The 15,389-nt window shown below is 45.7% G+C and overlaps 1 protein-coding gene across 3 annotated transcripts in view; it reads right to left on the bottom strand.

Moving 5' to 3' along the window:
- The window catches only part of TXNDC16 (thioredoxin domain containing 16), a 242,981-nt gene that overhangs the window by 78,715 nt on the left and 148,877 nt on the right, over window positions 1-15,389 (bottom strand). For 2 of the 3 annotated variants that reach the window (XM_029598324.1, XM_029598325.1), the window contains one exon: window positions 8,953-9,012. The exons of the other annotated variant lie outside the window; for it this stretch is intronic. In XM_029598324.1, coding sequence (XP_029454184.1) covers window positions 8,953-9,012 — 60 coding nt within the window. The remainder of the gene's footprint in view (window positions 1-8,952; window positions 9,013-15,389) is intronic. 3 annotated transcript variants of the gene reach the window in all.

The following is a 15,389-nucleotide window of genomic DNA, read 5'->3' as shown; positions in this document are numbered from 1 at the left end:
CCTGTACCTCCCTGCTTGTTGATATACCACATGGCTACTGTGTTGTCTGTTTGGATGAGAACAGTCTTGTGTGAAAGGCAGTCCTTGAACGCATACAGCACATAACATATAGCTCGAAGTTCCAGAAAATTGATTTGAAATGTTGCTTCGAGTTTTGTCCAAGTCCCTTGAGTTTGGAGACTGTCTATGTGAACTCCCCAACCCAAGGTGGATGCATCTGTAGTTAACGTTATCTGTGGGACTGGTTTTTGGAAGGGTAGGCCCTTGCGTAAATTGTCCTTGGTTGTCCACCATCGTAGTGATGAACGTAGTTGGTGAGTTACTTGAATTGGATAATGTAATGGTTGAATGGCTTGGATCCATTGTGATCTTAGAGTCCATTGGGTTACGCGCATGGCGAGCCTTGCCATAGGAGTGACATGAACTGTGGAGGCCATGTGGCCTAGTAAGGTGAGAAACTGATGCGCTGTTGCTTGTTGTCGTGAGTAAATTGAGTTTGCCAACAGGGACAGTGTTTCTGCTCGATCTTCGGGTAAAAAGGCCTTTGCAGTGATGGTGTTCAATTCTGCTCCTATGAATTGGAGTAGATGAGAAGGAGTAGTGTGGGATTTTTGATAATTGATCAGAAAACCCATTTTTTGAAGTACAGCAATTGTGTGATGTAGAGAAGTTACAGCTCCTTGTTGAGATTGACTCCTGATGAGCCAATCGTCTAGATAAGGGAAGACATGAACACCTTGCTTGTGTAAGTGTGCTGCTATTACTGCCAGGCATTTGGTGAATACTCTGGGAGCGGAAGCGAGGCCGAATGGCAGCACTCTGTATTGGAAATGCTGGTGGCCTACTGTGAAATGCAGGTACTTGCGATGAGGAGGAAATATTGGAATGTGTGTATAAGCATCTTGAAGATACAGAGAACAAAGCCAATCTCCCTTTTGCAGAAGTGGAAGCATGGTTCCTAGAGAAACCATCCTGAACTTTTCTATTTTTAAGAATTTGTTGAGATTTCTGAGATCTAGGATGCGACGTAGGCCTCCGGTTTTCTTTGGAATGAGGAAATACTGGGAATAGAATCCTCTGCCCTTCTGATTTTGTGGCACGTGCTCCACAGCCTTGGCTTTCAGAAGAGCGGACAATTCTGTTTGTAAATGGAGTATGTGATTTTCGTTGAGATGAGAATACTTCGGTGGAAAATCCTAAGGGAGTGATGTGAAACTGAGGCGATATCCTTGATGTATTATTGAGAGGACCCATTGATCGGATGTTATTGACGTCCACTCTTTGTAAAATTGGGATATTCTTCCGTCAACTGGTAAGGTGGATTGGGGATTGGAGTATAGGCCCTGTTCCCTGGATTGAATTTCAAAAACCTGAGGCAGGTCCTGTCTGAGGAGCTGGTTGGGGCCTAGCCGACCGTTGCTGTCTCTGTTGAGGTCTTTGTTGAGACCTAGGAGGCCTTGGCCTAGATGTGGGAGGATAGTATCTTCTTGGCCTGTAGAAAGGACGTTTTGTCTCCCTACGTGGGGGTCTGCGACTTGTATGTGTTGCAGAATCATGAGGGAGAGTTGATAGTTGCTTCAGGGTTTCTGAGTGCTCTCGTAACTGAGCAACAGCGTCCTGCACTTTGGTACCAAACAAATTATCTCCCTGGCAGGGAAGGTCAACAAGTTTGTCCTGGACCTCTGGCCTTAAATCAGAGGCCTTAAACCAGGCCCACCTCCTGGCACTAATGCCCGATGCAGCTATTCTTGAAGATATTTCAAAGGCATCGTAGGCGGCTCTGACCTCGTGCTTCCCTGCTTCTAAACCTTTTTGAATAATATTTTGTGCTGCCTCTTGCTGTTGTGGAGGCAGGGATGGTACAAATTCTTCAATCTGTTTCCAGAGATTTCTCTGGTGTTGAGTCATGTAAAGTTGGTATGCTAAGATTTTTGAGTTCAGCATTGCTCCTTGATATATTTTCCTACCCATCTGATCTAAGAACCTATTGTCCTTTCCTGGAGGAATTGATGCATGGGTTCTTGTCCTCCGAGACCTCTTTTGTGCAGATTCAACTACAACTGAATGGTGAGGAAGTTGAGTTTTGTGATACCCTGGTGCAGGTTGTACGAGATACGTAGAGTCTACCCTTTTGTTAACTGCAGGAGTTATGCAGGGATGCTCCCAAATCTGCTGTTGGAGTTGCAGTAGCACTTCATGGATGGGAATAGCCAGATTGTGCTTAGGGGGATCTACAAACTGTAGTATTTCTAGGGTCTGTTGTCTCTCATCTTTTTCAGCTTGTAATTGGAATGGTATAGACTGCCATTTCCTGTATAAATGATGAAAAAGAGAGGTCTTCTGGTGGTGACTGCTTTCTGGCCTGAGGTGGTGAAGGATCGGACATAAAGTCCTCTGATGAGGGCTCAGATGCAGTGTCAGACCAAGTATCATAAATTGGAGATTGGTATGGAGCAGGTGTGGACTTCTGTAGTGGGGGTACACCAGAAGGTCCCTGCAATGGATCAGGTGAAATTTCCTGTTCATCTACCTCTTGCACTGGATTGGTAGGCAAGGAAGCCAACAGCTCCTGGTATCTCTTAGTGAGAAGGTTATGCAGTGCTGCTTCTGAACCAGTAGTTTCAGTGGCTGCAGTTGACGGTTTTGGCAATGAATGCTTAAATTTTCCCGATGACTTGTGCATCAATGTGGATGGTTTTTGGAAAGGAGGTATGGATGGTGCCATTGTGTAAAGAGACATCGACTGTGTAGTAGATGGCATGGTCGATGTAAGAAAAGAAAACATCGAGATAGGAATCGTCGATGTACTGATGGATGGTATCGATGATATAGGTCTAGATGGCATCGATAGCATCGAGAGAGGCGTAGGCACCGATGGTTTCGATGGAATCAATGCCTGAGCAGGCTCCGTCATCGATGTGGTCACCGATATCGATGTGGATATCAGCGGAATCGATGGCATCGGCGATACCGCCGGCATCGGAATATACGCCGGCATCGACTGTGAAGCCGGTATCGATGAAACCTCCGTCATCGGTGTTGCCGCCGGCATCGACATGGGTGTCGGCATTGGCGGTTGCGCCGGAACTTGCTCTTTTAAAGCCTCGGTGACAATTTGTTTAATCAGTGTAGTCAAATCCGGTATCGATGTCGATGACAGCATTGACGTCAACGGTGCTGATGATGGAATCGAGGAGACGGAAGTCAACGGAACCGAAGTCGGTTTTTGTCGCTTAGCTAGCAGTTCTTCCGGCGGAAGAAGCGACGGGGACACCATGGAACGATGCGGTCGATGCTTATGCTTGGGTCTCGACTCAGTTACTGACCTTGTCGATGAAGTGGAGGGTGCTGGTGAAGAGGCATCGCCGGAACCCTCCGGGAGTCGTTTTTTAATAAGAATTTTCTTCGTGACTCCCACCAGTGATGATTTTGTGGAAGTTGAAGGGGAAGGCACAGATTGAATTTGAAAAAGTTGTGCCATTTTTTCTTGCCTGAGTTTTCTGCCTTTTGGAGTCATCTCTTGGCATTTTTGACACGAAGCAATTTCATGTTGTTCTCCGAGGCACCGAACACATTCCAAATGGGGATCTGTTATGGACATTGTTCGGTTACAGGCTGGGCATTTTTTTGAAGCCCGAGGCCATGTTTGCATCCACGGCCATCGATGGAAACTTGAGAGAAAATGTGAAAAATGTGAAATCGGAAAAGAATTTTCCTGTCACCATCCGGTGATAATCACAGTGAGACCCCAAATAGGGAAAAAATTTATGAGAAATCAGTGACATTTTTAGTCAAAGTTGTGAGGGAAAACTCACAGGGCTCCTATGACCGTGATGTCGATGGCAGCGCAGAAAAATGAAGACTGAGGTGAGACCAGTCAAAAGTTTCTAGAAACTTTGACAGAAGTTTTTCCCGCACTAGGGCTCTGTTACTGACGTCACCCATATGTGAGGACTAGCATCCTGCTTGTCCTGAGATAAATCCTGTCCATTTCGAATGGTAAGATATATGTGTGGAAGTTTTTGTACTCCCAGGCGCTTGTGACTGGACCTGCAGGGTGAGAAGATGAATCTGTCTTTGGGGAGATGCAGCAAATCCAATGCGTAACCGTGCCTTAGAATATCCAGGACCCACTGGTCCGTGGTGATGTTGACCCACTCCTCGTAAAACCAGGCTAGTCGTCCTCCGATCATCGGGAGAGGGGAGTGGGCCGGCCTGACATCATTGGGTGGGCTTGCCAGAGGTGCCCTGCGCCGAGTCCCTGGGTGATCTGCGGCCACGAAAGGGCCGGGTCCATGATTGAGACCTGGTTGAGGGGTTTCTAGGGCCCTGTGGCCTGGAGCCCCGAAATCGCCGTTGAGAGCGAGAACGATTTCTGGAGAAAGAAGAAGACGGGCGATATGGCCGCTGGCGGTCCTCAGGTAGTCTATGTACCGAATTTTCCCCCAGGGATTTGATGATCTGGTCAAGGTCTTCGCCGAAAAGGAACCTACCCTTGAAAGGTAGGGCCCCCAGGCTGGATTTGGACGATGCGTCTGCTGCCCAGTTCCACAGCCACAATAGGCGCCTGGCGGAAACCGCTGAAACCATGGTCCTTGCCAGGACCCGCAGTAAGTCGTGAAGGGCATCGGCCCCGTAGGCAATGACGGCCTCCAGGCGATCCGCTTGCGCCGCCTCCTCTGGCGGCAATTGCTGGGAAGTAAGGAGCTGCTGTACCCACCGAAGACCGGCTCTCTGGGTAAGAGAGCCACAGATAGCTGCGCGGACCCCCAGCGCCGAGACCTCAAAAATCTTTTTGAGGCAGACTTCCAGTTTCCTGTCCTGGAGATCCCGAAGAGCCGTTCCCCCTGTGACCGGAATCGTGGTCCTCTTTGTGACGGCAGAGACCGCCGAGTCAACCTTGGGTACTTTAAGCAGGTCCAGGAAATCGCCGGGGAGAGGGTAGAGCTTGTCCATCGCCCTGCCGACCCTGAGGGATGCCTCCGGCATGTCCCACTCCCGCACCAGAAGGTGGAGGAAAGACTCGTGGATTGGAAAAGTCCGTGCCAGGGGACGCAAGCCCGCCAGGACAGGGTCCCCTTTCGAGCTCACTGAGGCTACGGAGGGAGCTGGGGGCCCCGGCGGCTCGACGGGGGGGTCGAGGTCAGTTCCTGGAGGAAGTGTGGAATGAGGTCTGACAGCTCCTCTTTACGGAAAATCCGGAGCACCCTCGGGTCGTCACACTCCAGGTGCGCTGCAAGGAGCGAATCATCGTCTGTCGTCGAAGCCGGGTCACTCACGGGGTCCTGTGCTGGAGCCACTCCGCTCGGCAGGAGGGCAAGAAGTGCCCTAGGGCCGCCCCCCACGGGTGCCGGATTGGAACCCGCCACCCCCGCCAGCCGGGCTACCTTCGCGGGTGTGGGGTTCACTTGTCCACTGCCCGATGGCCCCCCAGACGGCAGCAGGCTCTGTAGGTACGCCTGATGCATCAAGATGACAAAATCGGCCGAAAACCCCGCTGATGGCGGAGGAGGGGTAAGAGAAAGTTCCTTGGGGGGGGGCCGGATTGGTGGGGGGGGGGGAAACCGGGGCCCGAATCGGCAGCAAACGCGGAGAAAAACCATGCTGAGTCTCCTCAGCATCAGAATCGATGGCGCTCTCCAGCTCCAAAATGGCCGACGCTCCCGCCAAAGAAGGAGGCGGGGCCCTCCCCCGAGGGCCGCGGTGCTCCGAGCGTGGTGGCGGAGAAGTCGGGGGAGCTAGGCTGGTCTCCCCCCTGGGGAGACAATCGCCGAAGGAGCCATCCCGCGATCCGCTCTGCCCCTGGGTCACCGCCGGAAGACCCCTTAACTCGCTGCATGGTGCAAGCCCGGGGGGGGGGGGGGGGGGGGGGGGGAGAACGCCTGCACAGAGGCCCGGATCCGGGGAACACTCGCCGCGGGAGGAGAGGGCTCGTCCGCCCTAGCTCGATTCGACTAACCCTCCCCTCAGGAGCAGCAGGGGAATGGGACCTCCCTGCTGCCGCGGCCCCAGGGAATTTTATCGTCGCAGGGCCGAGGGGGAGGGATCCGAACCGCGGCGCGCAGAAGGGGAGAGGCTGGCCCCACCAGCATCCACCTGTGCCATCTGATGAGTAAGCTGAAAATAAAATAAGACAGCCAAACTGAATTAACTTACTGCCGGAAGAGAGAAGAGAGAGAGGAAAAGGCACAGGAAAGGAAACACAGTCCCGCTGGCAAGCTAACCAGGGCTGCGAGGCCCGGGCAGGGAGCTCAAAGAGACTCCCCAGAAATTTGAAACATTTTTTTTTTTTTTTTTAATCCCAGGCCTGCTTGATCCTATCCTGAAGGAGAGAAGAAACAACAAATTGTGGAACAGGATCCACAAGCTGGGGAAGCAGAGGTTCCCCACTCACATCTGCTGGAGTCAGAGAGATACTGAGGATCTCTGGAGGGTGCACCTGCTTATATGTCAGTACCCTCCGAAGTTTGCTCTGACTCCATCTGCTGGACGGGGGACATAACCCACTGTCTGGACTGATCCTAGTACGTACAGGGAACACCCACTACCCACCCCGCCCATTCAGTAAAGCGCCGGGACTTACACATGTCCCGGGGCTTTACACACGTCGCCGGGCCTTTTGAAAATAGGCCCGTCACGCTTAGGGCTTTTAAAATCTGCCCCATAGTGCCTATGGGGAACATCTTAGATTTGGAGAAGTTAATCTTATATACAGATACTTTACCATATGCTTCTAACACTGCAATAGTTTCAGACCTGAACGTTTTGGATTCATGCACAGCAGGACATCAGCAGCATATAGGGAGATGATGTGTTTCATCCCTCCTGCTTGAAAACCAGTAACTTCTGGGACAAGTGTGCATCTTTTCCACTAATACTTCAATGGCTAGACTGAATAGTGAAGGAGATAAGGAGCACCTTGCCTCATTCCTTAGCACTAAAAAGGAACTCAAACAGTATCCATTTATTAACACTCAGGCTCTAGGGTGCAAATAAAGGATCCCATCCCATGCCAGAAATTCCTCTGGGAATCCTACCTTCTCAAGCACCTGAAAAAGAAAAGGCCAATTAAAGTAGTCAAAGGTCTTTTCGGCATCTAGGGCCACCACCAAACCCTCCCTTTTTTTCTAGTTTGGCCAGAGCTATGATATCCATAAGACTCCTGGTCTTTGTAGTGGACACTTGCCCCTTGATAAACCCTGTTTGAACTTCTCTTATCAGGCAGGGTATGATTGTCTCTAATTGTAACTGTAAGCTTTTGGCAAGTATTTTGATATCTGCATTAAGGAGGGAGATTGGGCAAAATCAACTTGCCCCCAGGTTATCCCATCCTGGCTTATGTAGTAACATTATACTGGCATATGTCATAGTACCCAGAAACTTCCTAAGGTGATCAAATGCATGCTGTAGGAGTGGCACCAGCTCACAGGAAGACCGGCAGTTGGCCAGCGTACGCAACTTACTTGAACCCCAGGGCTGAAGTAAGTTTGTAAATAAAAGAAAGAACAAGGAAAAGGTAGGGGGGAAGGGAAGGGAAGGTGGGGTAGGGAAGTTCCCTCCGAGGGAACGGGGGAAGGCAGCGCGGCTCGGTGTGTGCAAGGTGCTCAACTGTGCACCCCCTTGCGCGTGCCGACCCCTGATTTTATAACTCACGCGCGCAAGTTATAAAATGGGTCGTACATGTGTGCACGCCGGGTAGCGCACGCTCATGTACGCCCGTGCGCTGTTTTGAAAATCTACCCCTAAAAGTGCAAAGATACAAAACAATTTAAAAAAATATAAAATACATAAAAACATAAGAGATCAATGTGCCTTCAAAAACTGCCTCATACCTTACTTTACATATCTCACCAACAAATAGAAAATTCAAAGTACCCTTGAAGACTAACAGCTATTTTGTCCTTGAGTTTGTTCAACACATTCACTGCAAACCATATCTCAAGCTCTTTCTTACACATCTACATATCTAAGTGGATTAAAAGATCAACCACTCTATTTTACTTAAGAATAAGCTGAAACTCTACAAAAACATTTGAAAGAGCAGGATATAATAGAATACATTAAAAAAACATGTATGGGCTATTTTTAGTTGTTATTTTGGAGTACAGATATTTGTGTGGGATAGTATATGATAATCAGAAAGCCTCTGGGGTGACCAACCTTCACTGTCTCTCGCCTCTTCCTTCCTGTCTCTGCTAAAGCAAATAAGTTAAAAAAAAAAAAAGAGGAGCCAAAATTTGTAGCTCTCATTTGTTGCCAGATCATTTTACACCTGGTTAGAAATTAAATTGATTTTGTACATCTTCCTGAATAAAAAGTAGATAAAAGATTTTGTAGAACGCTGGTGCACATGTGGGTTCTATTTTTAAATGAGATTTCCTATAGGCAAAGAATGTAAGAAACTCTTCTCAAAACATGATTCAGGATGTCACAGTATTGCCTATTCATGTACTGACAATTTTGCTTTTTCATTTCCTTGAAGCCATCCTGTTGGTGCAAATAAAAGCTCTCTCAATCTTTCCTGAGCTTTACACTTTCTACTAGACCTTTACAGTGGCAAGTAGCTCCAAGCACAATAAAATGTCCTAGAAATGATGTAGGACTAAGGGATTGCTGGGAATTGAGTCTTAAATGATACTGCAGATGGATATTCAAAAGCTCTGTTAACTACTAAAGATACTTCAACAAGTCAGATATGTACACATAAAAAGTAATAGGACTAAGGAATCACAAAGGGAAACAATTCAATTGTATGATATTTCTCTCTGAGGAATAACTACACATATAAGTCAAACAATGTTATACAGTCCCTGTTTCCTTCCTCGTGTTACTTGGCACTCACGAGCACTAGATATCTGTGGCAGACAAACTGAACACTGTCAAAATAATTCAAGCCTATGCTGAACTGCTGCTATAACACAGTAAGGAGAAAATGAAACAAGGACACAATACCTTTCAGCTTCATAGCCACTTCTATATAGGACTGCAAAACTGCGAGGGACACTGCTTCCCCTATACATAAAAAAGTGCATGCTGTGATTCATATTATACATGCTCTGCTTAAGGTATCACAAAGTCAGTGAGAGCAAAAGTTCTAAAATTATAATAGTAAACAGTCATGTTAACTTTGCTATGAGTCTTTGGGGAGTGGCGAATAATAAATCAAAATAAATAAAGCAAGTTTGTTTACCTTAAATGGTGCTCTCTGTAGACAGCAGGATGTCTACAGGGGTGACATCATTTGACAACACTAATCAGACCCTTTTCTCTTAGCTCATAGAGCTTTTGCTTTACAAAGCACGTGCAGAAGCTCCTGTGAGGGTGTTGCCTTGTGAGTCTCTCAGTCAATTTTAGAGCTAAGTCTAGCTAATTAGTCAACTCTCCAGGGAGGCAGGCAGATATTTAGCATGGCTAATTCATCCTGCTGTCTATGGAGAGCATCGTTTGGTTCGCAAATAAAGGTCTTCTTGTAGTGGCTTCTGTTAGGATTTGTAGGTATGTCGGGCCTGGGCCGAGGTGAGAGATGGTACCGCCCACAGGGAGGAGCCCTGTGAGCCTCACCATCGGGAGGCACGGTCTCAGCAGACGTCAGACACAGCTGTCGAATAGAGTATTAGAGAGATAGTGAGGCACTGCCCATGAAGTTGGGAGTGCAGGAGAAAGACACAGAGTCTGTGCGATGGGGTATACCGAAGGGGAATACCTCTGTAGTGAAGATACAGTAATGGTCCGTGGAGCGGGGTACACCGATGAGGCTCCTTGGTAGAGATGATATGGTAGTGGCCCGTGGAGCAGGGCAAACCAGTGAAGAGTCCTCAGAAGAGATGACACGGTAGTGGTCCTCAGCGCAGGGTACTCTGATGAGGGGTCCTCACTTATAGATGACACAGTAGTAGTAGTCTGCAGTGCGGGGTACAGCGATGAGGGTTCCTCACTAAGAGATGATGCAGTAGTGGCCTGCAGCGCGGGGTACACTGATGAGGGTTCCACACTACAGATGATACGGTAGTGGTCTGTAGAGCGGAGGTACTCACAGTAGCAAAGGTTCCAAGAGAAGCCCTGGGGAATGGGGCAAGCAGTAGTCCAAGGCAAAGGCCCTCCGAGGAGCAGATAGCTAGAGACGAGGAAGGGCCTCAAAGGAGCGGGCACCCAGATCGTCTCACGCCAAAGTAGCAGGAACTGGAACAGGAAGTCCCTAGTGAGCAAAGCGGATTCAGCAATGAGGGAACTCGTTGCCAAGTCGTAAGTAGGCAGGGCCAGCCGGCTTAAATGTCCTGGAAGGATGACGTCATCCAGAGGGGACGCCCCTGAGGTTCCCGCCATGACGTGCTTAAGACTGGCCCATGCGTGCGCCCCTAGGGGATTCCAAGGGCAAGATGGCGGTCAGCAGCGTCCATGGTGTCCAGGGAATGGTAGGCAGGCCGGCGATAGCTGGCAGAGGCTGCAAATCTTCCCAACAGAGTCAAAGCTGCCAAGAAGGAGGTGAGCAACAGCGGTCGCAGCCATCTGCGACCGACAGACATAACACTTTCTATAATGCTCTTTAACATTTAGGAAAAGACTAAAAACTTGGCTTTTCAAAAAAGCATTTCCAAGCCTTGAATAAAACCTCCTCTCACTAGCACTAACTCGTATGCAATAATGGAATGTAAACACGAATCAACCAACCTCAAACCCTCTCTCACTAATTCCTGCTGAATATTTATCATACTATTACCATTCACAACTGTCATATTTATTCATTTGATTACCTATGTACCGTTTCATAGTCTTATTTTTTCACTTGCTATTCTAATGTATCAATAGGCTGAAATGTAAATATTGTGCTGTTCAATTTCTCCCCTTCCATCCCAAGTTTATTTTCCTTGTTTTTTGTAACTTTCCCTCTCCCTTTTTCTGATTCACTGTATTTAAAGTTCAAGGTTCTTATTGAAAATATTGTTTTTTACGTTACGTTATGCTTTACACTCCTTGTTATTTGTAAACCGGGTTGATGTGATGCCTATCATGAAACTCGGTATAACAATAAATAAATAAATAAATAAATAAATAAATAAATAAATAAATAAATAAGAACAGAACATCTATCAAAAGTCAGAGACAGAGTAATCTCAGTGGCAGGGCCTAAACTATGGAACTCGTTATCAATTGAGCTTAACTCCACAAAGACATCAAAATATAAAAAAAACCCCTTAAAACCTGACTATTTAAAAAGGCTTACGAAAATTAAATACTGTCAAAGACAATACAGCAGCCAGTCGTGATAATGTAAACTTAAAGCAATGGACTAAGCAGCAATCTTGCAGTCAGAGGCGGTTGAGAGAACATTGCACAAATCTCATCTTTGAGTAAGTTTCCTCACTCTGAGGGTCATCAAATGTTCACAAGAGAGCACTGTTCTGTTTGTACGTCTCACATTGAATGTCAAAGTGGCCCCTAACCCCCTACACTAATACCTAAACCTCACCTCCAGTTACTAGGTGGGCCTCCCACAGAGATATAAATACTTATCTAGGGTGATGGCATTACGGCTAGGTGCTCGCTCTCTCTCTCTCACACATTTATATTACTTTTGCAATGTATTTTGAATTTTGTATTTATTTATTGTATACCATCTAGAGATTGCTTAGAGATTGACGGTATATAAAACAAACAAATAAATAAATAAGCAAACTTGCTTTTCTCCATTGACAAGCAGGACTAAATTAGTCATGATACGTGGGAGTCCCAAGCTGAGGGCTGCAGTGGAATATTTACTAACAGGCAGATTCAGTAAAAATCGCGGGAGAGCCGGCGAGCACGCACTCTCCCGACACGCGCACAGGCCACTCTCCTGTGTGCGCGATTCAGGAGAGAAAACATGCAAATGAGGACCCGCGGTATAAGGAGGCGCTAGGGATACTAGTGCGTCCCTAGCACCTCCTTTTTGACAGAAGTGGCGGGACGCTCAATTTTATTGGCATTGGTTCTCGAACCCGCTGACAGCTATGTGTTCAGAAAATGGACGCCGGCAAAATTGAGCGTCCATCTTCCGACCCGCAGGCTGCAGGCAAATTTTTTATTTTTTAATTTTAACTTTTTTTTTTTTTTTTACTTTTGGGGCCTCCGACTTAATATCGCTATGATATTAAGTCGGAGGGTGTACAGAAAAGCAGTAAAAACTGCTTTTCTGTACACTTTCCTGGTGCCGGCCGAAATTAACGTCATCCTTTGGGCAGGCATTAATTTCTGAAAGTAAAATGTGCAGCTTGGCTGCACATTTTACTTTCTGTATCGCGCGGGAATAACTAATAGGGCCATCAACATGCATTTGCATGTTGTGGGCGCTATTAGTTTCGGGGGGGTTGGCCGCGCGTTTGACGTGCTATTACCCCTTACTGTATAAGGGGTAAAAATAGCGCGTCAAAAACGCGCAGCCAAACGCGGGCTAACAGTGCGCTGTACTGTATCGACCTGTAAATAAGCAACCTGGACCCCACCATGGAGAGTAGATTACTGGATAAACAGGCATCACAAAATTGCTTGTCCAAATTTATTGTAATTTTTTGATACATTGTCCAGACAGAAGTGGGATGTGAAGGTTGTATTGACAACCAAATTGCAGCTTTGTAGATGTCTTCAATAGAAACTGCTTTGAGATGAGTCACTGATGTAGCCATGGCTCTCACTTGATTAACCTAGATAGAATCTATGATTTGGAGGCCTGCTAGGGCATAACAATGAGCAATTCAAGCTGCTAGCAAACTGGACAGAGTATGTTTTGCAACTACTGTGCCCAGTCGGTTAGGATTGTAGGAGACAAATAGATGCGAGCCCGTTGATGTGACGGAGTTCTCGTTTGATAGTAAGCCAATGCTCTTTTACAGTCCTATGGAATGAAGGGCTTTTTACCTTCATGTACATGTGGCTTCATAACGAATATAGGCAATACGGTGACTTAATATGGAAAGTTGAGACCACCTTTGGTAGGAACTTTTGGTGAGTGCAATGCATTGACAGCATCGGGACCTTGTGCATCAACGGCACCAGGGCTCTATGCATTGACAGCGTTGGTTGGTTCCTCATGCTGTCTCGGGTTTGAAGCTCTGAGAAAATCTTTAATAAGGAATTCCCTTATAGTTCACTCTCTCTCCTTAACACCCCAGGTCATATAAGTTTAACACATCATTGCTCTTAAAAGATAATGTGCTAGTTGAGAACAATAAATATTTAAAAGGACAGAGCAATTCAGGAAAATCAAAATAATCAGTAAAAATATATGCTTATTTATTATATTTGAGCAGATTGATCAAGCTTTTAAAAGACAGATACAGAAGATAAAAGAAAGTTGTTATTCTTACCAATGGGTTAAAAGTTGTGGCCTCGGGCTGCAATCTACTAATGCAGTTTGAATGTGTAGCAACCAGTTTAGCAATCATAACATTTTTATACCTTTCATTTGTTTACATAAGACGCCTTATAATAATTTTTCAGATATTTAATAAACATTGCTTATAATGTCTAAGAATTTAAGAAAAACAGATACATAAATAAAGAGCTTATGTCTGAGAATTTAAAAACAAAGCCACCTAAGTATATGTTTATCACTTATTTATATTTGATGCCTTATAATGTCTGAGTATCTACATAGTTATATCACTAAAAGGAAGCTGAATTTGCACCAAGTCTTTGGCCTTTTATTTTAGAGTAGAGAACTCATTATTTACCTTTGAAAAGAACATAACATTCCTGATTAGCGATTAACATAAAATCTAGTATTCCCCTGCTGACTGGGCCACGAGCCAAATCTGGGAGATGAGCCAAGTCCCTCAGAGATAAAATTATTCAGGAAGAGGACACTTGTTCCTTTAGGGAGCTTATCATTAAGAAATTCCATTATCCGCTTTTGACTCATTTTGATATCTCTGGGAGAAGAACCATGGTTGGAGCTAGCTGATTGCCTTCCTGCTCATTGTAAGCTACCAATGTTGATATTATGCTGTGCTGCAAATAAATCAGAGACAAAAGCTGTTCTCTTTCTGTCAGCTAATGATTTCAGATGTAGGGACCCCTGGGGTATGATTTGGGATGCCCACGACAATGTGTTGTTGGTGCCGAAGCTCGATAAGCTGCTGGTGAATAGTGTGTCGGGTGCATGGACAACACCAAGACTCAATGTTTTTTCGGCACCAGTTGTGCTACCAGCTTCAAAGAATGGCACTGCTTCTTTTTAGAAGGTCCCAAGTTTTGTGCATTCTTTTATTTGCTCAACCCTGAGAAGCCAGCCTGCTCCAGAGAGGGGGAGACTTTCCTGAGGAGCTCCTGCTCAACTCAGCACTCAGAAATCAAGAGGAAGCTCCGCTTTGTGAGGAGAACTGGCTGTGGCTCTTCAACACAACTCCATTTTTCAGGCCATAGACTTCTGGGAGCGCAGAGACATCTGGCCACAATGTAAAAATTTGTCTCATCATGGTTTAGTTCTAGGCAGAGGCAACAGGTATTGTGTCCATCTGTAATGGATATTCTCCTACTGCAGAAACAGTCACTAATGATGGGCTTCTTAGTACTATACATTCTGTGAATTTTTTTTATATAGCACTTAAAAATGCTGTTTAGGGAGCTGCCAAGGCAGTGAGGCAACACAGTAAGAGAAAAATTGTAAAAAATGATATATCAAAAGATATTCATCAAGAAAAAACAGAGAGAAAGGGAATGTGTCTGAGCTGATACTCAAATGAAAAAAGACTGAGGGACTCATGAGGCATTGCCCATGCAGAAACTCTAGCATGTGCTCAACAGAGCTAAGAGAAAAGGTCCTTTAGGGGTCGTTTGATGATGTCAACCACATAACACTATTTCAAGCCCTGCTTGTCGACGGAGAAACAACAGTCTCAGTTTTATGATAGTTCTCTCTGATACTTTTAAATATTGTCTCATCTTTTGAATTTATATCATGATACCTATTATAACTATGGAAGAACAACTAGCCAAATTTATAAATATATATTTCAAGCCCCTCCTCAAACAATCATAAAAATTAAATTTCCCATGCTTTTGTAAATATAATCCAGTACAATTGCTTCTTACCAATTATTAATATCTCAAATTCTGTAAGATTTACATTTTCCTAATTCTACTAAACAGGGACAATTAGCCCTATAGTACTACACCGTTACTGAACAAATGTTTAACCATGTGCACTCATGCTTACCACATACCAGCATCCTTAAGAACCCAATTTATATCATTTATTTGGCTACATATCAGCTGCATATTAGAACAATACAAGTCAAGAAAGCATAACTCAACCAACCAAGTTGTTCAGGTTAGGCATTGCTAGCACCAAAGGTCCAATATGCTATTAACATATGATCATACAGCAGGTATATAATCGCACTTCTATTTCTATT

The sequence above is a fragment of the Rhinatrema bivittatum genome, chromosome 4 (assembly GCF_901001135.1).
Source record: "Rhinatrema bivittatum chromosome 4, aRhiBiv1.1, whole genome shotgun sequence".
Taxonomy (NCBI): domain Eukaryota; kingdom Metazoa; phylum Chordata; class Amphibia; order Gymnophiona; family Rhinatrematidae; genus Rhinatrema; species Rhinatrema bivittatum.
Note: the sequence above shows the minus strand (reverse complement) of the source record. Positions and strands in the feature narration are given on the sequence as shown.